This window comes from Musca vetustissima, unplaced genomic scaffold (assembly GCF_032173495.1).
Source record: "Musca vetustissima isolate MV318-11 ecotype Yass unplaced genomic scaffold, APGP_CSIRO_Mvet_v1 utg20987, whole genome shotgun sequence".
NCBI classification, from domain to species: domain Eukaryota; kingdom Metazoa; phylum Arthropoda; class Insecta; order Diptera; family Muscidae; genus Musca; species Musca vetustissima.
The window spans coordinates 7,041-30,623 of record NW_026882928.1 but is presented as its reverse complement, the minus strand read 5'-3'; the positions used below and the strand labels follow the sequence as shown (position 1 = coordinate 30,623).

Below are 23,583 nucleotides of genomic sequence, written 5' to 3'. Positions count from 1 at the left end.
CATGTGTGTCCGTCCGTCTGTCCATTATAATTTGTAAACACGTACAGGCCACAGTTATGGACCAATCGGTTAATATTTAGGGGATGAAATGGACCAAAAACTTCATTTTTGTCTGATTTTCTGGTCGCTCCAGAGGCCGCAATTATGGCCCAAACACCGCGAATTTTTGCATGGAGAAGGGGATCGGGCCAAAGAATAAGCATGTCTGTTTTGATAAAGATCGGTCAATATTTAGAGGGTCAAATGAACCCTGACTTTTGTGTGAAAAATTACAAAATTTGTATTCTATGGGGTATATATTTGCCCCTGAAGGATCTAGTCCCAAAAATTTGATGTTATGTTCAAGAGGAGTTGTTGACCTTTAAATTGATACCAATTATATGGTCGTATGTACTCAGATGTGGGAGCTACACTTAAATATTTACAGGTGCTTACGTATGCAGACATTATTTAGTAACCCAAATCCACACTAGAGGGCGGAAATATAGCGCTTATCGCCTTGAAAATTTCCATGAGATGACAGTTATGGTCAAGGATAACGCCTATAATTTTCGGTGATGATCAGATAATAATTTTGGGACCGAAAACTTAACATTTTGTGTTATTTTTTATACCCTTCCCCACACTGTGGTACAGGGTATTATGTCTTTGTGCATATGTTTGTAACAGGCAAAAATAATCGAGATAGACCCATGGTTCCTTTTGAGAATATGCATAGAATCACTTTCTAAGTCGATTTATGCATGTCCGTCCGTCGGTCCGTCTGTCTGTCTGTCCATGTTAAATTGTAAACAAAGTACAGGTCGCATTGGATGAAATTTGGCACAGGTCACTTATTCGGCCCAATGATGAACCCTATTGAAATTGGGAAAAATCGGTTCAGATTTAGATATAGCTCCCATATATATATTTAACCGATTTAATGTAAACGGTCCCTATATATCTTTCGATTTCCACGAAATTTGGTACAGGCTAATCATTTAGGCCTATAATGATGTCTGCCAAGTTTCGTGAAAATCGGCCCAGATTTAGATATAGCTCCCATATATAGTTTCGTCCGATTTCACGTAAATGGTGCCCCAAAGTCCCTGTATATCTTTTGATTTGAACGAAATTTGGCGTAACGTACTGAATTAAGCCTAGAGTGATGTCTGCCGAGTTTCGAGAAAATCGGTCCAGATTTAGATATAGCTCTCATATATAGTTTCGTCCGATTTCATGTAAATGGTGCCCTAAAGTCCCTATATATCTCTCGATTTGCACGAAATTTGGTATAACGTACTGAATAGAGCCTAGAATGATGTCTGCCAAGTTTCGTGAAAATCGGTCCAGATTTGGATATAGCTCCCATATATAGTTTCGTCCGATTTTATGTAAATGGTGCCCCAAAGTCCCTATATACCTTTCGATTTGCACGAAATTTGGCATAACGTACTGAATTGCGTTGTTTCGTGAAAATCGGTCCAGATTTAGATAAGCTCCCTTTTATTATAGATTGATTTTAAGTAATTGACGCACCAAGGAACCAATAGGAACAAAACGTTCTGAAATTAGTAAAACCTATCCTGTGACAGGTTTGTTTGAAATCGCTTAATATTTGGATAGAGCTTCCATATATATTTTCGCCCGATTTCAAGTAAATTGGGCATAACACTTCTCATGTTAGTCAGTTTGACATCAAATTTTGCACACCGTTCAAAATTGAGGATAGAATTATGTAGTTCCGTTTTCTAGAAGTACAGACATAGCCCAACGGATGACCCATTTATATTTGTTTGAAGTCGATTTACATACTTTATGGATAGATCTACGTAAATTCACATTTAGATAAATATCACATATTTTATTTCATCCAATTTCATGCTAATAGTCCTGTTTAATATACCCATAGTGGTGAAGGGTATCATATAGTCGGCCCCGTCCGACTTTACTACTTTCCTTACTGGTTTTCTTTTTTTTTTTGAGTCGATCTATAGGCCACAATTGAAAGCCCAACATCACAACATAACCCAGGGTAAGGAAAGGTGGACAGGTACAACCCTCGTCTACTGAAAACCAGTGAGCGGAGCAGTATAGTCGGACGGGGCCGACCATATGATACCCTACACAACTTCCATGAACATCTAACTTTGTGTGGCACTACATTCTGAGCTTGGGCAATATTTCGCGATGTTTGCACCTTCTTGACTCACTAGAGGTCAACAAATATTACTACTATTTTGTACAGTCCTTCTAATTTCTTGTCCAGATTTCCTTCATCGTGGGTTGTTTTGCGATGTTCGGCTTTCAATTGTGGCCTGTAGATCGATAAAAAAATATACGTTTTCGGTCCACTTCATCCCAATATTATTATCTGATCATCACCAAAAATTATAGGCGTTGTCCCTGACCATGCCTGGGTACTAGTGAAAAATTTCAAAGCGATGAGGGCTATATTTCCACCCTCTAGTATGGTAATGGGTTACTAAATAATATCTGAGTACGTAAGCACATGTAAACATTTAAGTGTAACTCCCACATCCGAGCACATACAACAATATAATTGGTATTAATTTAAAGGTCAACCACTCCTCTTGGACATAATATCAACTTCTCGGGTCTATGTCATTCAGGGGTAAATATATACGCTATAGAATACAAATTTTGTCATTTTTCACACAAAAGTCAGGGTCCATTTGACCCGCTAAATATTGACCGATCTTTATCAAAACAGGCATGCTTATTCTTTGGCCCGATCCCCTTCTCCATGCAAAATTTCACGATGTTCGGAGCATAACTGCGGCCTCTGGAGCGACCAGAAAAACCGATAAAAATTTAGTATTTGGTCCATTTCATCCCCTAAATATTAACCGATCTTTCCCAAAAACAATAGGGGTCTTCATTGGCCACAACCCATCCTACATGCAAAATTTCGTGAAGATTGGTCCATAACTGTGGCCTGTATCGTGTTTACAAATTATAATGGACAGACGGACGGACACACATGTCTAGATCGACTCAGCTAGTCGAGATATGACGATCGGTATACTTAAAGGTGGGTCTAGGACCAATATTTCGCGGCGTTACAAACTCTTGGGGCTGCACAAAGCTATAATACCCTGACAACATAGTTGTGTAGGGTATAATTAGTAATACTTGTTGACCTTTAGTCAGGTTTCAAGAGGGTGCAAATAACGCAGTTAGATTTTCGTGATAGTTGTGTAGGATATTTTATGGTCGGACCCGTCCGACTATACTGCTCCGCTCACTGGTTTTTTAATGTTATTTTTTCCAATCGATACGATCCTTTTTTGGAGCTTATCAATAATCATAATCATATCATTAACGGCAAAATTTTTCTGTGGAATGAATTTCGTTTTTGGGAAAACACCGCACAGTGTCACGACCACGGCCAAAACCAAGTACCCGAAAAAACGTTATTCAAAGTGGAGATACGGTAGAATTGGTTTTAAAATATTGCTTTTAAATAAATTTTCGTCAGTTTAAAGATTATACTTATTTATCATAAATTTTTGAGACATTTTTAGAAATCCATGTAACCGCACCCATTATTTTAATTGTTTTTTTTTACATTGTTCAACTAACCCACATAAACGGACCGCCTATTATTTGTCAGTTTGGAAATGTTAGTGACGTTTTTATACCGATTTGGCTATAATTCACAATTAACACTAGATTGCCGAAGGCAGTCATTTTGACCGTTTTTCAATTTCAAGTACAAAAACAATAGTGTATTATTTTGACACAGCTTTTTAAAATTTGGTGACTTTTTATACCACATAGAACTACGTTTATTAATCATAGTAGCTGCTTTCCCCCTCTTTCATTCCCCGTATTCACATGTGCTATTCCTATATTGCCTAAAATCGGTCATATTGACCTCTTATGAAATATTAAATAATAAAACTACTTTTATTATTGTATAAAGTAAATTTCGTATATGACCAGATCAGTACAACAACATCGAAAGCCATTTGCTACTCTAGAAACACAAAAGAAAACACACAAATCGGGAAAAATAAATTTTATATTTCCAGTCGATTTCACTCTTAGAGTAAACAATTGCTCTATTTCGAACATTTTGTCCGCACTTTTATTTTTCGAAAAGGGAAACTCGAGAGCCCTCTCACCGAAAACAAATAATAACAACGTTTAGTGTGATTGTAGATAATGTAAAAAATAAGTTAAAAAATTTTTTCACACAATAAAAGTTCTTTCAGAATGAAGTCACTTTGACCGATTTTAGGCAATATAGGTATATACAAAATTCCAGTCTTTCTAGTGTTAATTTCGAATAATTTCACCTAATAATTATGAAATTTTAAATGTTGTTACAACCTAATGTCCACAATGCAAACAACATACATTGTGGCATTGCATGATAGATGACAGTTTAGTGTTCGATTTGAACACAAATGGCTATTTGCCATTAGGCTGTTTTAGAAAATAAATATCATTGCGATTTTGTCGTATTCGAAAGTGGTTTGTTTCATGGACAATAGTGGCATATTTCGAACTCCAACAAATGGAAAGCACAAAAAATAAATGGTTGTCTAACACAACACAAATGGTTGACAAACGCAAGGGTATACGTGGAAAGTTACAAGACCGATATATAAATAAAATATATTAAATTAAAAATATTTCAACATACAAAATATTTTTTTTATATTTTGTATAAATTTTTTACATTTGACCATAATTATTGTTTATTGTTAGTATACTGATTCTGTTCAACCTAATAACGACATAAGCCAATATATAAATATGTATGTATATCATGCATGTTAGAGATTTTATTATTAGTTTAAATTTGTGGGTGGCCCAAAAGCTTCGTTTCACTTTCAAATTGCACCTGAGACAATCTACTTTAATGAATAATTGTGGGTTTGGTGCATGACACAGTATTATCATATTGTTCAACAAAAAATGGGTGATTCTTGAATTTAATGTGGCTGAATGGATATATTGTTTAAATTTATATAAACTGTATATATCGCTCATTTGCTGCAAGACAGACATAACTCAAAAAACACTTTATATGGGACAGAGAAACTTCTACTGAGTTATGCCTGTCTTGCAGCAAATGAGCGATATGAAAACTCATCCTATTAGGGGTAAAACATTGCTGAAGAGTGAAAATTAGTATTTCAGGTAATACGCAAGCCTAGCACGTGAACTACTCGTGATAGGCGTACGTATTATTTGAAAGTCCACCTCAATTGAAAAATTTAAAAACGGCCCAGCTAGGGTTTTTCATGTAATACTTAACCAGTGAGTGGAGCAGTATAGTCGGATGGGTGGTTATATATTCCGAGCCTGGGTAATATTTCAGGAATTTTTCACTCTCTCGAACGATTAGAGGTCAGCAGCTCCTCTGAGGCATATTTATATATATATATATATATAAGTATGTAAATAAAACTCTCACATCCGAGTACATACAACAAAATAATTGGTATCAATTTAACGGTCAACCACTCCTCTTGCATGTACTATCAACTTTTCGGGTCTTCTTTTTTAGGAGAAAATATAGGGTATAGGGGAGACTGGGGCCCCTTCGGCATCGGCGCACATTCGGCAATGGCGTTTTCGATTTGAAGCTCTCATTGTACATCAGTGGCATTGATCCCTTCCCTTCTACGGGAACCGTGGCCTTTCCCTTCTACGGGAACCATCAGTAGGTTCGCTTTTATATGGCTTTTGAGCTAGGGTATTCTCATTCATTCGCACAACATGGCCTAGCCACCGCATTCGCTGCAGCTCAATACGACTATGTCGATGTCCGCGTGAGAAGCTGTCCCTTATTAAGTGCAAGTTGAGAACCTAAAACTCATTTTCAGCAAAATCTGTTTTTTAGTTATGTTTGCTTGCAGCAAATGAGCGATATGTTTTTGGTACGAATTTTTATAATAAAGTCTTAGAGGAAAATAACCAGCCATAAAGTGTTTATATCTGTTGAATAAGTACTGAGATATCGAGCTTTAGTGCCGAATGTGCCCCAGTCTTCCCTATATAATTTTCATCCAAATCCTGGGTCAATTTGAACCACTAAATATTTACCGATCTTCATTAAAACAGGTATGTTCATTCCATGGTCGGGCCTCTTTCCCAGTGTAAAATTTCGTGATGTTCGGGTCATAATTATGGTATCTAGGGCGACCAGAAAAAAGAGAAAAATAAACCTTTTGGTCCATTTCATCCCCTAAATATTAATCGATCATTACCAAATACGATATAAATATTTTTTGGTCAAAACCCGCCCTGCATGCAAAACTTCGTGACGAAAAGTATATAACTCTTATAAAATTTCGTGATGTTCGGGTCATAATTATGGCATCTAGGGCGACCAGATAAAAGAGGAAAATAAACTTTTTGGTCCATTTCATCCCCTAAATATTAACCGATCATTACCAAATACGATATAAATATTTTTTGGCCAAAACCCGCCCTGCATGCAAAACTTCGTGACGAAAAGTATATAACTCTTATAAAAACTTTGTGGAAGTTGTCGTCACCTATAATACATCGAAGTACAGTAAAAACGGTGATGGTTTACACATCGAGTTTTGGTAATGCTGACTGAAGTCGGAGCGTATTGGTTCTATTACCAAACCCCATCCCGTAGCAAAACGCTATCCTTTCCTTGGTAATTTAGGAATAGGAAAAAGTTACAGTGGGCCAAGTCAGGTGAATGCAGTGGTTGAGGCATGATAGCGGTTCTGTTTTGCTTTTGGCCAAAATGCCAAGTATCAATGTTTCAACCAGAGCGTTATTATGATAAAAATGCATGACTGTTTTTTTTTCAAAATTATTTCCTTTTTTTTTTTTTTGCTCAAACGGGGCAAAACTTCAAATGATTATTTCTTACAAATCGTACGACAAGAAATAATGATGAAGTCATGACCAAACTTGGTGGGCTTCGGTTTCAATGTCAAATCCACATACCCTTGATTCGTTACAGTTATTACTTTAATGAGGTAGTCTGAATCGAGTTGACGAATATGGACATTGTCATATTCTCGTTTATATCACACTTGAATTTGTGTTCTGCTCATTTTTTACAACAAGCTTGATACAGCTTTTTTCTTTGTTTTTAAATAGCCCACATATAAAGCTACCGACTCATTTTCGACATTTTAAAGTTCTTAGCCGGCGTTTTAACTGAAGTGGCTGTAATTAGGCATAATCGGTTATTTAAAGGTAAACGATCTATTTAAAAATGTTGTTCAATATTTGCACATGTTTGTACATAGCAGCTTAACAGTCAATTTTCGATACGTTATCCGTTTTCTCTACCTGATGTCAGAAATTTTGTCCAATAAGCAATAGTACACCATTTCGTATACTTAATAAACCATGGGTTAATTCACATACAGTATACGCCCCAAAGCATTCTCTAACATCTACATCTTAATTACCTAAGATCAGCTTGAAGGCATTTACCTGTGTAACATATTTGAGTATTTATTGATGCCACTTTATCTAATTCATCAAAATTTATAACGAATTGAAAAAGATAGGGTTTAAAAACGTTGCATATTTTTAGGCGTCTGCTACATCACAAAGTCATCCATCAATAAACCTTTGGTATTGTAAAATAATCCGGATCACAATGTAAAATATTGGGGTAGACCTTACTTTTTTCCATATTCCAATCCCTACCATTATCCCTACAACATGACTTATAACATTCTTCTTAAACATCCAAAAATATATCGAATTTTTCTGATATTTAATGTTCTTATATTGTAAGAATTTTTCCTGTTTAATTCAACCATAAATTATGTCATCTCCAATTGGGTTGCAGCAACATATTTTAAAAATTAAATTTAAATATTCGCAATTCTTGTCAAGTAATTGCCCCCGATGGCCACTTAAGCCATTTTATTCTTCTCTTTAATGCAGCATACAGATTTTTTTAAAACCCCCTACTTAAAGTTTATGTCAGCCAGCCAGCCAGCCAGGGTGTTTTGCCACATAATTCTTCAACCGAACTGCAACATGCATTGCCGAAAGGAGATTGTGTAACATATGTGCAGCAGGCTTATTCACACATACACACTCAACCATTTCCGTCTTTTTCCTTTTTGGGCAGTAATTCTCTTCCTTTTTTCCTTGCTATTGCTGCCAATAACAATTGATATGATTTATGGAGTTTTAACGTTACTTTCGTGTTTATCTTCTTTAGTTGGGCCATATCGTAGAAAGACGAACAACGCGTCGAATAGCATATGAAACCTTTACAACGTACAATCCATTCCATTATTTCCTATTGTAATTTATGTAATTTTTTTGGAAAGTTTAAACTAAATGGGAGGGTTTTATGGTAGAGCATATGTGGACGCAGGGTATTTTCTATTGATATAAAAAAATAAGTAGTAGTCCACATTTGTGAACTCAACGTATCGTTAAATAACTTTTAAAATACCTAAAAAGTATTTGCAATGATAAAATGAGTTATCAAATAAACAAAAGACGAAACGTTGATATAAAGCTAACAAGAGTTGTATGTACGGTTGTACAGATAACCTAGTATCTTCCTAAATATTAATTACAATAGGATTCTAATCAACTATTTAATAAAGTGATTATATATTTATAATGGATTTTGAGGCTTTTCGATACATTATCATTTAATAGAAAAGTGCCAATCGGTGTTGCCGACAAATATATATCCCAAGCCTATGGTTTGCGGAGGTCTACGGAATGACTGTCTATCATTTTGGGGGAGGTACCAGAGATAATGGACATATATAACTGATAATTACATTTAAGGGAACAACGTTGAGAATCACTCTTCACTTACTTACTCAATTAGCTCGTTAATGACTGACCATTTGTTCCATACGTCGAGCTTACAAATAGATTTCCAGGCGCTTTGGCTTTGCTCTTCCAATTTGAAAGACCATGTTTCAAAATGCTATCTTCCACTTGATGATCTTTCCATCTAATTCCTGACCATCTCCTTCTGCGTGAACCATCAGTTGGCTAGCTTTTATATGCCTTCTGAGCTGGAGCATTCTCATCTATTCGCAAAACACGACCTAGCCAACGCAGTCGCTGAAGCTCAATACGTCTGACAATGCCAATGTCCGAAAATAGATGTTACAACTATTGGTTCATTCGACGGCGATATTTACCGTCAACGTAGATCGGCCCATAGATTTTTCGGAGAATTTTTTTTCCCAAACACTCCAAGAGCTGTCTCATCTTCTAGCGCAAGTATCCATGCTTAAATATCCATATAACAGCACGGTGTAGTATCAGCGTATTGTAAAGTGAGTTTGGTCTGATAAATTGCTTGCCATAGTAGCATCTGTTGGCCAACACTATTCTCCTCCGAATTTCAAAATTTATGTCATTAGTTTTATTTATGGCGGTACCAAGGTATATAAAATCGTTGACTACTTCGAACCTGTAGTTCTCAAGTTCCACAGTTGGTCCGAGTCTACTGGACGCGTTGATACCATCAGATTGGTCTTCTCGCCATTCACTGCCAGTCCCACATTGGCCGGTTCCTTCTCGATTCGTTCAAAGGTGGCTGTTACCGCTCGCAATGTTCGACCCATTATAGCGATGTCATCAGCGTAGGCAAGTAACATGTGTTGTTTGGTTTACAGAGTGCCATTTCTGGTCACATTTGCATTTCGTATGACCTTTTCCAGCAGGATGTTAAACAGGTCACACAACAAACTGTCACCTGGCCTGAACCCTCGTTCGGTATTGAAGGGATCCGAGAGGTCTTTTCCGACATTAACTTCTAACCTTGTGCCACTTAAAAGTTATACCGCATAACCTTTTAATTTTGCAGGAATGCCGAACACAGACATGACTTTAAACACCTCTGAACGCCTCCAGGATTTGGCCTGAAGCCGCATTGGTATAATCCAATAATGTCATTGACCATTGGCTTTAGTCTTATGCACAGCACGGTGGATAGCACTTTATAAGAGATAGGAAGGAGACTTACTTCTCTATAGTTAGCACATATCGTCTTGTTGCCTTTTTATACCCTTCACCATACTGTGGTACAGGGTATTATGTCTTAGATTTATATATAGCTCCCATATATATTTTCGTCCGATTTAAGGTAAATGGGGCACCAATGTCCCTATCTATGTTTCGATTTGCACGAAATTTGGCATATCGTACTGAATTAGTTCCAGAATAATGTGTGTTAAGTTTCCTGAAAATCGGTCCAGATTTAGATATAGCTCCCATATATATTTTCGTCCGATTTAATGTAAATGGTCCTCCAAATTTTGGCATGTTCCTTCGAGCGATAATTAACATGCAATTGTAGGTATACATACAATATACTCAAAGTGGTGAAGGGTATCATATAGTTGGCCCAGTCCGACTTTACTACTTTCCTTACTGGTTTGTGCACGGGACACAGGATGCTGAGGTTCCAATCATTGGGCATGCTTTCCTATAGCCTAATTGTACTAATCAGCTAGTGCATGCTCCTGACCAGCATCTGAAGGACACCAGTCTTGAATAGTTCGGCTTGTAACCCATCGGCACCTGCTGCTTTATTATTCTTCAGCCGATTTATTGATATTCTGACATCATCTTGGCTAGGATGTATACATTTTATACCGTCATTTCATATTGGTTCTGGGCTATCTTCTTCACCTCCACCAGAAGCTATTGCTCCTTTCAGATCCTTATCACGCTGTCAGTATCTGTCACCAGGTTTCCTTCGTCTTCTTCTATGTTCAATATATATTTAGCATAAATATTAATAAATATTAAGGTCTGCCATTTTTGGACCGCACAGTATTTACTAGTCGCTTTATATTAGATATATGTCCCAACTTCCAATCACTGGATCATTGGCTTCAAATGAAATTTACATTTCAAATGAGAAAATACTAGATTTGTGAGGAAATACCAGAAGCGATTATTGCCATCCCTTGATAAAAAAAATTAAAATTTGCAATGTTGGGATAAAATCGGACAATTTATTCGCTTTTCAAAATGTTAGACCTTTGTGGGGGAGTTACCAAATAAATTAAATTAGTTAAAAATACTACGATGTGTAGAGCTTGGATTTTCGGACTTCAACTCTTAAATTTTAAATGAAGGTCACTGATGGAGAGTAGAATTTATTTGGACATTCGAACTATAAATATCCGAAAAGTACTACAATGTTTAAAATTTGGTACAATTTCGTAGCATGTGAATTGAAAGATCTAAAAACTTGAATTTTGAAATGCGAATTAAGATTGAGAAGTAGGGTCGAAATAAGGATATACGAAAAGTACTATATTTAGAAAAAATTTAAATTAGAGGTACAAATGGAGCTGGAATTCTTAAATTTGAAATTAATATTACCCTCGGAATGTAGGATTGGGATATGTACGTAGTTCTGGAAAATTTCTACTTACGTGTACGAAAAGTACTACAATTGGTGCAGTTTGGATTTGGATGAACCGATATAGTTGGAATCTTAAAATTTTACGATGGGATCATTGTTTGGGTGTGGGATTGGTGTATGTAGAAAATTTTGGAAATTCGTACTAATGTGTACTATATGGTACCAAATTTGGATTTGGTTGAACTTATAGAGCTGGAATCTTGAAATTTGGAGTTAGGATCGCTGTAGGTGTGTTGGACACTAAATTTGGTACAATTTAAAAATTTTCAGCAAAATGTTGACATTTTGTGGAGGAGGAAGATTGGACCGATATTGTCCATCCCTTTGAGAGTTATCGTGCGCACCCGAAAGACAGACATTTATAAACTGACTCTACATACAAGTTGATACGGCAAAACCCCATGTTTCTTTGGACCAAACCAGTTTCACACAATTTGGAGTCGATTTACAAATGTCCATCCGACTGTCTGGCCGATAAACCAATTTCACCCAAGCTTTGCACATTGTAGTATTTCTTCCAAACTTAGTTCAAGTTCGAAGATGGGGAATATCGGTCCACTATTTTTTGTACCTTCCCCACATATGGTAAACAATTGCAATACTTACAAATCTAATATCAGGCGAATGGAATGTCCGATTTGAAACAAAACATGCACAACCTAGATCAAGACCTAAGATGGGATCCATTGGTCCACTTAATCTGGTACTTCCCCCGCAAAGGGTCAATATTTTATAAATTTATGAATTTAATTTGAAGAGATTTTAATAACCGTTGTAATCAATATTAAATCCGAAATTTCGTTGATAAAAACATGTGTGTAATTCCGAAGACCGCCTCAAACCATAGACTGAGGATATATATCTGTCGGCATCTTTTTTAATCTATATATCGGAAGTAGCGTAATTCCCAGTTTTTAAGATCTTAACAATATTTTTCAATCGTTACACCCACTGAACTTTTGAAACCTACTACCCTGGTAATAACACATTTGTTTATATGTTTTTAGTCGAAACCAAATCCATTTCTTCATAAATTACGCACATAGTGGCGCTGAAAATGTTATAATTTTATATTTATAGACATTATAAAATCAAATTTTATTTGCAATTTATATTCGAACCTTCGAAACCCGACATCTGACGTAAAACGTCAACGACACATGTCACCCCTTCCCCACTAAAATACGCATTGGGTTGTGAACTGAAAAAGGTGTAAAAAACAATTATCTCCAAATTAAACCAATCGTATTGAGCTAATCGCAACGGAATGTTTTGAACAGAAAATGATTAGTCTCGAAACCTTCTTGCCTTTTGAATTTTGTCAAGATAAGAAACCAATTTGATGGACAATAACAAAAAAATAATCATCGGAGAAAAAAGTGAAACATACGTAAGATTAGGACAGGTATAAACAATAATAACAGATTTGTTTTCATATTTTTTTCGAAGTCTAAAAAATCAAGATTTCTCTTCATAAGAAATTAATTGAAAAATTTAATAAATTTTTTAATAAAAAAAATGTTAAAATTTTTTTTTTAATATTTTTTTGGTATTCAGAAATAATTTCAGAAAAAGTGTATCGCAAATACAAAACAATGACCCCTAAATTTCAATATTTTTTATTGAAATTAATATTGTATTCAGTCAAGATCATTTTTCATAATCTAACACAGTTTCGGTTTACAACAATTTTCCAAATTCAGATTATTTTGCTTGGCATATTTACGACATTGCCGACATATACACGTATCATTCTCCCACAATGAAAAATATTTAACTTATTTAGGAACTTATTACGAATTTCAATTAAACCACTTTGCATTTATTTTTTATCAATTTTTTTTCAGAAGAAAAAATACTTTTAAATTCACTCATCATTAACACAACCACGAATTTGACGCCACTGTGTCCAATCGAAACATCCCAAGTAACCATCTTGACTGACGAAGGCCTTATTATCCGTACACGATAAGACAAGGGGTTCAGCACCACTGGCGGGGCACAAATAGAATTTCGTAGGGTCTTCATGTGGTTGAGGTTGTGTTACACTTTCACCAATACAGGATGGTGGTTCCGTGTGATAAATACACTTGTCATCCACCAAATCGACGGGAACACAACCCGACACTGTGGCATTTTTCACAAAGAAGGTACCAGGATCACAATCCTGTTCCAAGGCCATATTGTCACCCAAGCAGAAGTAGAATTTTGTACCATCATCCGAGCCCCAGAGTTCATTTTCCGATTTACAACCTTGGACCACATTGCGTTCGTTAATTTTGACAACAGCAGCGGCGGCAGTTAAGACCAAAAGGCTGCCCAAAAGCAGAGTAACTATAAAATCCAAAAATTAATTTTGATTATTGAAAGGCCACTTGTTTCAGATGTTATTCTCACTCACACACCTTTAATCATGATATAGCCCTTTTCTGTGTAACGTGACGAAAAAAAAATCGACAACTGTTTTTTAATACGTTTCAAAATACCAACTGTTTTGCAATTCCTCTCAGCACTTATTTTTATAACTTTTCATGAACTTGAAGTGTGAGCTCAGTCAAGATATTGAAATAGCAACAACATCACCCGAATTATAGATTTGACTTATCTGACATTTTTTTGACTATGCGATTTTGTGATTTTTATGGCAAAACTCTTTGGAACTAGACTCCCTACCGGTGGTATCAACTGATTGCCGGCTGGCTGGTCGACTTGTCTCCTCCATTCAGTTTCTTGTCATTCAATTTTGGCTTTTGTGTCCCACTATCGCGTACTCCCTGATTGACTTTCATCTAATCTTATGTTTCCGCTACGTTTATTTTTTGAGTTTTTTAATTTCAATTGTTTTTCATGGAATTTGATAAGAAGGCAAAAATTGATTTTTAATTGTGTTAATCATCATCATCATTGTTCGGAAATATACGCACACTAATATTAGTGATGATTAAAATTTTGTTTCTTCACAAAACACCGTGGATTCCAAAAACAATTGGGAATTTTCAGTAATTACCATAGTGGTGTTTTGTTTGTTCAAAATTCGGTTAATGGGAAAGATACATTTCTGAAATTTTAAAGCCAAAATAATGTCCCAACTATATTTAGCGAGAATTTTGAATTATTACTTTATACCAGAGCAGCGAAATCGTAAACGGAACATTGAATAATTGATAACATAATTGTGTTTGATTTACAGCTTTTAGAGTCCAAATAGTTTTAGAGGGAAAGGTCGGAGTTTAGTTTGATAGAGTCAACCTTTTTATACCCTCGAGAAGAAAAATTAATAACGTCATAAATAACACTGTGGAGGTTTTTGCAGGGTGTAAAATTCCACATGGGGATGAAAGCCCTTGCTGATATACTCTGCAATGAGATCGCCTGATCAATTTTTTGTTGGTAACTCCCATATCCAGGAAGAGCAATTTTATATCTTTGTTTGCGGCTATTATTATTTTTATTTTTGTGATGACATGTTTGCAGACACATCGAATGAGGAACAGTTTTTTGAAACGATCCTCCTTATATTTCGAGCCTTTTTAAAACATTTGTTAGGCATTTTCTTGAATCGTAAACTAAGTACCCCAAGACGAGATTTTTGACCAAGAAAAAAGACCTCGTCCCAATATTTACTCCAGTAGATGATCGAGTTGCTATAATCCGTATAAAAACGAAGTTCATCTACATTAGTCTTATTTGTGCCCAAGCTCATATCGAAGACAAAGATGAACAGACCAAATACATATTTCACGAGCGCCTAGAAACAGCATATGACCGCTGCCCTGGCCATGACATTAAAATTCTGCTAGGATATTTTAATGCAAAAATAGGGAGAGAAAGAAGTTTTGGTCCCACCATTTGAAAATTCAGCCTCTATGAAGAAACATCAGATGACGACATGATTGACATCGCGGCAGCAAAAACCATGGTAGTTTACAGGACCAGATTCATGCATCTCGATATACACAAGGCTACCTGGATTTCTCCCTATCAAAATCAAATCGATCATATTGTGATGGACGGAAGGCATTCATCTAGTGTTTTCGACGTTCGATCGATCCGAACAATCACCTTTTAACAGCTAAGGTTATTGATGTAGCCGCAATGGTGCGATCTAACACAACACGGAAACTCGACGTCGAAAAGCTGCAAATATAATGCTACACTAGTAGAAGTCTATTCCGCTCAACTCAACCACCTGCTTGACGAAAGCACTCATTGTCCCGACAAAAGCAACACTTGGGTACCAAAGACAAACATCAATAAACCCATGGTACGATCAGGAGTGTCATAATGCTACTGAGGCTAAAAAAGCAGCGTATAGGGCAACCCTGCAAACAGCAGCGTATAGGGCAACTCTGGTACGATATGGAGTGTCATAATGCTACTGAAAAACGCAGCGTATAGGGCAACCCTGCAGACAGTAGCAACACGTAATGCGAGAGAGAATTATCGGGAGAAGAGAAACATATTTTCAGAAAAAGAAGAAAGTACATGAAAAATTTGAGCGTGAGGAAATCGAGATGTACAGGAGTCGGAATACAGTCCGGAAATTTTACCAAGGAGTAAAACACATACCAATGATTGCAACCTCAGCATTCTGTGTCCCGCGCACAAAAAAGGAGACAAGACGATATGTGCCAACAATAGAGAAATAAGTCTCCTTCCCATCGTATATATACAGTGCTATCCAGCGTACTGGGTGAATGACTGAAGCCAATGGTCAATGACATTATTGGACCATACCAATGCGGCTTCAGACCTGGCAAATCCACCATTGACCAGAATTTCACTCTGCGCCAAATCCTGGAAAAGATCTATGAAAAACACATTGACACATTCCGCCTATTCGTCGACTATAAAGCCGGATTAGATAGCCCAATACGCTCAGAGTTATTTAAGGGCATGTCAGCGTTCGGCATTCCTGCAAAATTATTACGGATATGCAGGATAACATTAAGAAGCACAAGATCAGCAGTTAAAGTCGGAAAAGACCTATCGGGGCCCTTCAATACCGAACGAGGATTCAGACAAGGTGGCAATTTGTCGTGTGATATTTTTAACATTTTGCTGGAAAAGGTCATACGAGAGGCAAAGGTGAAAAGAAATGGTATTCTGTACACTAAACAGCATATGTTACTAGCCTATGCCGACGACATCGACATAATGGGTTGATCATTACGAGCGGTAACTGCCTCCTTTGAAGAAATTGATAAGGAGTCTCCCAAAGTGGATCTAGCAGTAAATGGCGAGAAGATCAAGCTGATGGTATCAACCCGCAAGACGTCCAGTAGACTCGGACCAACTGTGGAACTTGAGGAACTGCAGCTTCGAGGTAGTCAAAGATTTTATATACCTTTGTACCGCCATAAACAAAGCCAATGACAGCAGTTTTGAAATTCCGAGAAGGATAGTGATGGCCAACAGATGCTACTATAGTCTGAGCAAACAAATCAAAAGCAAGGTCACCTCCCGCCAGACCAAACTCACAATTTACAAGACGCTGATACTACCCGTGTTGTTATATGGACTTTAAGCATGGGTACTCGCGCAAGCAGATGAGGCAGCTCTTGAAGAGTTTGAAAGAAAAATTCTACGAAAGATCTATGGGACGATATGCGTCGACGGTGAATATCGCCGTCGAATGAACCATTAATTGTACCAGCTATTCTCGGACATCGACATTGTTAGACGTTTTGAGCTGCAGCGACTACGTTGGGTAGGTCATGTTGTGAGAATGGATGAAGATGCCACAGCCCAGAAGGCATATAAAAGCGAACCAGCTGATAGTTCATGCAGAAGGGAAAGGCCACGAATAAGATGGAACATGGTCCGAACATTAGAAAAACTGCGCAAAAGGCCGACGCGGCTGGAAATCCATTTTAAGCTCGGCTTATGGAACGAAAGTTCTGTCACAGAACTTTCGTTCCATAAGCCGTAAGTAAGTAAGTGTAGATTCGAAAAACTAAAAAAAAATTGACACCGAGAATGGGGGGCCCTTAAATTATATTTACAAGTTTATAAAATATTGACCCTTTGTGGAGGAGGTGCCAGAAGGAGAGGACCGACGGGTCCCAACTTCGGCTTGGTAAAGATTATGGGTTTTACAAAGTTTGGTTCAAATCGGACATTGTATTCGCCTGATAATGGATTTATAAATGTTGAAATTTTACCACTGAATATAGACTGTATCAAAGTGAATATGCCCTCATTAGTCATAAGGCTAATTTTCTTAAAAATTATAATAAACAATTATGAAATCCCCAGAGTCTTAACAGATCCACACCTATAATAGCCGCCGAAAAAATTATTATAAAATAACCCATACATATAAAAAAATTATTATTAATAGTCATTGAAAGTCATAGAAATTATTATTAAAAAAATCCGGCCTTAATAGCCATTGAAAAAATTTTTGATAAAAACCACGTCAATAACAGACCCTGGACAAATAAATGTTTAAAAAAATCCACGCCTATAATAACCATAGAAAAAATCTGAGCCTATAATAAAAATAATATTACTAAGAATTTTATTTGGAGTTTTTCTTTTCTATTCAAGGTCATTCCATCATCACTTTGTTAAAGAACCTTCTTAATTTCTCTTGAAATTTAATATAATTTCACTCCACTATTCTTATCGGAATATAGATAAAAATAGTCATGAAACACCCCCTTCGGTGTTTTATCATTGAAATTTAATACTTTTACCAAATTGAAATACATCTTCCTTCTATCAACTTTCTTTTTTTTTTTAATTGATTTCAAACACAATTTATCATGCATTCATGCTTAACAAGCTGCTGAATTGCTTCTGAGGCAATTCATTATTCATTAAACGCCATACTTGTTCAACATAAGGTAATTACAACAAAGCTTATGACATTTGTTATTACCAATTTGAACATCGTCAGTGTCATAGCAATGTGTGTTTGTTTGGCTTTGGTGTGAACCTCCACTGTTACTGTGACAGATAAGATTTACCCTGAAATACTTTCATTCAGCCAATGTGTTGTCTTTAGTTGATTTGAGGCTGATGACGAGGTTTTGTTATCGGTCATAGAACAAATTTTCCAAGCAGAAAATCGGATTTGTTCCATTGTTGTTTGGAGGAGAGAAAATAGGCTTAGTACCTATGTCGTTGTTGTTGGTCGAAAAGAATAACATTTGTCCAACATTGAATTGAACACAATGTAATTTTGGCAATTCTATTTGACAATAGAGCAAAAGACAGTTTACTCGTGTGATAGCTTACGTGTATGGTACAATGTAAGGATATTTTTTTAGTGGAATTGCAAGGGAAATATATGCTTGTTTTGTCTTTTAATACATATTTTAACTGAATTTTTAAGAAATGTGTATGCATGCAAATAGGGTTAAACGTAGGGCGTGGATATTTTATAGACTATTAGAGGCGTATATATTTTAAATATTATATTTTAAAGGGTTATTATAGGATAGGATTTATAAATAATATATTTTCATGGACCATTATACTTACTTAGCTGTTACAGAATGGTTGCTCCATAAGCCGGGCTTAAAAAAGATTACCAAGCGCGTCGGTATTGTGCGCATCTCATCCAATTTGGAAGACCACGTTCCAAGATGTTGTCTTCTACTTGGTCTTTCCACCTAATTCGTGTCCTTCCCCTTCTGCGTCAACCATCAGTGGGCTCGCTTTTATATGCCTTTTGAGCTGGGACTTCTCATTCGTTCGCACAACATGGCCTACCCACCGTAGTCGCTACAGCTCAATATGACTGACTATGTCGTATTGAGGTGCAGCGTTCGACGCCTGTATTCACCATCGATGCAGATCGACCCGTCGATTTTTCGGAGAATTTTTCTTTCAATCACCCCAAGAGCTACCTCATCTGCTTGCACAAGTACTTTGTTTCAGATCATTATAACAGTATCGGCGTCTTGTAAAGTGTGAGTTTGGTCTGACCGGGCTCCGATAGGTCCTTTCCGACTTTAACTGCTGACCTTGTGCCACACAGAATGCTGAGGTTCCAATCATTGGGCATGCATTCCTCTAGCCAAATTGTACTAATCAGCTGGTGCATAACCCTAACCAGCATTTGACCACCAGTATTGAATAGTTCGCTCCTGCTGCTTTATTATTCTCCAGTCGATTGATTGCTATTCTGATCTCATCTTGGCTAGGAGGTATACCGTCTATACCGTCATCTCTTATTGGTGCTGGGGTATCTTCTTCACCGACACTATTTGATACCAGAAGCTTTTCGAAATGCTCCTTCCAGATCCTCAACACGCTGTCTGTATCTGTCACCAGATATCCTTTTTAATCTCTACACGAGGATGTGCCTGCACCAAAGCCTTCGGTTTGGTGTTTTACACATTGGTAAAATTTCCGGACTTCATTCTGACTCCTGTACATCTCGATTTGCTCACGCTCACGTTTTTCTTCTTCTTTCTTCTTATTTCTAAAAATACGTTTTTCCTCTCTCCTTTCCTCCCGATAATTCTCCATCACGTTACGTGTTGCTAATGTCTACAGGATTGCCCTATACTCTGCGTTTTTCACATCAGTAGCATTACGACACTCCTGATCGTACCATGGATTTCTTGATGGTGGTTTTTGGTATCCAAGTATTGTTTTTCCGCTGCAGTTTGTAGGGAGTGGGCAATTCTTTACCAGTTTGGTCTTATACTATTATCGGGACAAGAAGTGCTTTCGTCAAGCATGCGAGTAAGTTGAGCGGCTACCTGTTGTGTTTGCAGCTTTTCGACGTCGAGTTTCCGTGTTGTGTTAGATCGCACCTTTTCTGCAATATTAAGACGAGTGCGAACCTTGGCTGCTACAAGGTAGTGGTCCGAATCGATATTCGCTCCCCGGATCGTTCGGACGTCTAAAACACTGGATGAATGCCTTCCGTATATCACAACATGATCGATTTTATTTCTCGTTGTTCGATCTTGAGAAATCCAAGTGGCCTTGTGTATATCGAGATGCTTGAATCTGGTGCTGCTAACTATCATGTTTTTGCTGCCGCGAAGTCAATCAACCTCATGCCGTTGTTCTGATGGTTCTTCATGAAGGCTGAATTTTCCGACGGTGGGGCCAAAGATATTTTCCCTTCCGATTTTTAAAATCTCGTAGCAGAATTTTAATGTCATGGCCAGGGCAGCGATCATATGCTGTTGCTAGGCGCTCGTAAAACATGTCTTTGGTCTGCTCATCATTGTCTTCGGCCGGAGCATGGGCTGATGTAGAAGACCTTTGCTTTTATAAGGATTATAGCAATTCGCTCATCTACTGGAGATAATCTGGAAACGAGGTCTTTTATTTTCCTGTTAACCATAAATCAGTAGTCAAATTCATGGCAGCTGTAATACAGTGCGTAATAGTCTGATTCACTTACGCCTGTTCCTTTCCATCGCATTTTCTGTAAGGCAATAATATATCCGCCAAAGCGAAAACAGTGTCTCTTCTGTACAACGTGTGCACATTCCAAATGCAGATCGTGGTCCTTTATACGTTTGCGGGGATCGTAAACATTAGTGTGTATGGTTTTCTTTTTCTTTGCTTTTTCATAGTAGGAGGGGTTTTCCGAGAGTGGGCAACTATACTATACCGACGCCTCAACCCATTTTTTTATAATTCTTATGGGAGAAATCGCGGCACATATCAGTTCACTATTTCTACGGGTGCTGAAAATATCTACCCCAGGTGACACCGCGGGGAGGTCAGTGTCCACAATAGAGATGAAAGAGGGACCAAGATAAGCCTGGGCTTAAAGCCAATCAGAGCAGTTGCTTGGTATATATCATCCCCTACGCAACACCATGGACTATTATAGGTGAGGATTTTTTCAAGATTAAATAATTTTTATTTTAATGACTGTTGTAGGCGTGGCTTTTTAATAATAACATTTTAAGGAGCTGTTATTAGGTTAAATTATTAAATAATAACAAGTGACCCATACTTTTATTATGTAGTGTAAATGCCCAATAATTACCATAATACCCCCAAAAGTATGCAACAAATTGATCATAAACATTGCCAACCACTTTCATATACTTCTATCAATGTTTAATCTTTTTCGCGATATGACTGGCAATCGATAAAATATTAAATTTCTTGTTTACTCAATTTAAAGGCTTGCAACCGTCATGGTGAAAATTCATTTTCTTTCTTTTACACCCACACACACACGCACATCCAAAAATCATTTCTCCTTTAGCACAACCTCAATGCTCACAACAACAGCACACATTCCATTATCAGAATTTACAAAAGTGTATGGACGTACGTACGTACGCATAAAACGGAAACTTTGTAATTTCAATTAAAAGTTTGTCATCATAGACCAACGCCAATTCGGGCGGATGTCAAAACCATAAAATTTTTTTTTTTTTTACTTGCGGAGGCAATAAACATTTGAGAGTGGAAATTTTTATATTCCTTGACATTCGCCGCCAGAAAAGGCTGTGGTGATGGGCAGTCAGTTATTCAGTCAGCCATTCGGTCATGTGAACCAACAAACTCTCAATATAAACTATAAACTGAAATACATGAACTGAAAAGTATATAAATTGTATTTATTATTTGTGTAAACTTTTATAATTGGCTATATTTAGATAGATTGCTGGATGGGGGGCTTAACGGTTCGACGTCTTGAGGAGCTTGGCCTGGCCCTTGTCAACTTATTTATGAAAATTTAATTCAAAGTTTTTGATTTCGTATGAAAAAGTTGCACATAAACGATGAAATGTGTTAATGGACATTGTGACACGCACACATACACTGTTTTGTACTATTGGGGGGAAATATGGTTTGTGATGTTATGAGAGGGGGAGACGAGGCAGACATATTAAATTTATTGAATATTTTATAAACAACTGTTGACTTTTAGTATATTTTAAGAACTGTTAATAAATAAACATATCATCCCAGCCCTGATTGGGAATAATATAAATCCCTAATGATCCCTAAAGAGTGATGTTAATGGGGAAGGGTGGACGTTCGTGTTATAAAAATCCCAACGAAACGAAGGAAGAAATGTACAAACGAAATAAGCATCCAATAAAGAATATCATCTCGAAAGATACTAATTTCCTCTACATATGGAGGTAGGATATTTTGGGGGATAAGTACTCTAGGACGGCTCTCAGAAATTCGTTAATCTTTGGAACTTACCTGGATTTGATTGGCCTTTTTCATATTCTTCCACTGACTGCCACATTTTAAGATTATATTGTCCATCAATTCATTTAAAAGAGTGATTTAACTTACAAAGTAACAATTATTTTATTCCAAAATTTAGTATATTTCTTATTTTTGTAAGATGACCTCACTAATACAAACATAGACCTACACTTCTTAATACGAAGTGTAGGTCTAATAAATAATACGACAAATAAAAACGTCGTTTAATTCCTTAAGTCGATCGCGACATTTATATGGGGACTGTGTTATTGTGTTAAGTGGTAGTACAGAATACGGTGGGTAGAACTTTTATGTGGGTATTATTTCAAAACTTGGACCTACATATACAATTTTCCACACAACATTTGTTTCATTCCCCAATGAGGAAATCAAGCAAAAACCTTAAAAATACTGACCAAGTGGGGCTAACCTCAACACATGGACATATAATAATCATTATACCCTACATACTATATTGTCAGGTTAATATAGCTTTGTGCAGGCCCAAGAGTTTGTAACGCAGCGAAATATTGGTCCTAGACTAATATACAGATCGTCATATCTCGACTAGTTAAGTCTATCTAGACATGTGTGTCCGTCCGTCTGTCCATTATAACTTTAAACACCAATCTTGACCAATCTGCACGTGATTTTACATGTAGAACCGATTCTGGCAACTGAAGACCCATATGACTTTTGATAAAGATCAGTTAATATTTAGGGGATGAAATGGACCAAATACTTAATTTCGGTTTTTCTGGTCGCTCTGGAGGGCTGAACATCGCGGAATTTTACATTGAGAAGGGGATCGGGCCAAAGAATAAGCACGACTGTTTTGTTAAAAATCGGTCAATATTTAAAGGGTCAAATGGACCCCGACTTTTGTGTAAAAAATGTGCCTAAATTTGCATTCTATATTTTTACTCCAACCATTCTAGAAATAATGACAATGAAAGCGCAAAATTTCAAATATTTATCTCAAATATTGCGATCTTTATAGTGATTTCAAAAGAAAGCTTAAATCGACATAGATT

The 23,583-nt window shown here is 36.8% G+C and overlaps 1 protein-coding gene across 1 annotated transcript; it reads right to left on the bottom strand.

Moving 5' to 3' along the window:
- Positions 1–13,253: 13,253 nt before the first annotated feature.
- On the bottom strand, positions 13,254–22,586 carry LOC133329655 (uncharacterized). Its single transcript, XM_061538132.1, has 2 exons — positions 22,541–22,586; positions 13,254–13,720 (listed from the first exon to the last, which is right to left on the bottom strand). The coding sequence occupies exons 1-2, from the start codon at positions 22,584–22,586 to the stop codon at positions 13,254–13,256; spliced, it is 513 nt and encodes a 170-aa protein (XP_061394116.1).
- Between the last annotated feature and the right edge of the window lie 997 nt (positions 22,587–23,583).

Coding starts and splice junctions, on each gene's coding strand:
- LOC133329655 (XM_061538132.1), bottom strand. CDS start 22,586: ATGTGGCAGTCAGTGGAAGAATATGAAAAAGGCCAATCAAATCCAG. Junction 13,721..22,540: donor AAAAGGCCAATCAAATCCAG/GTAAGTTCCAAA, acceptor TGGATTTTATAG/TTACTCTGCTTTTGGGCAGC.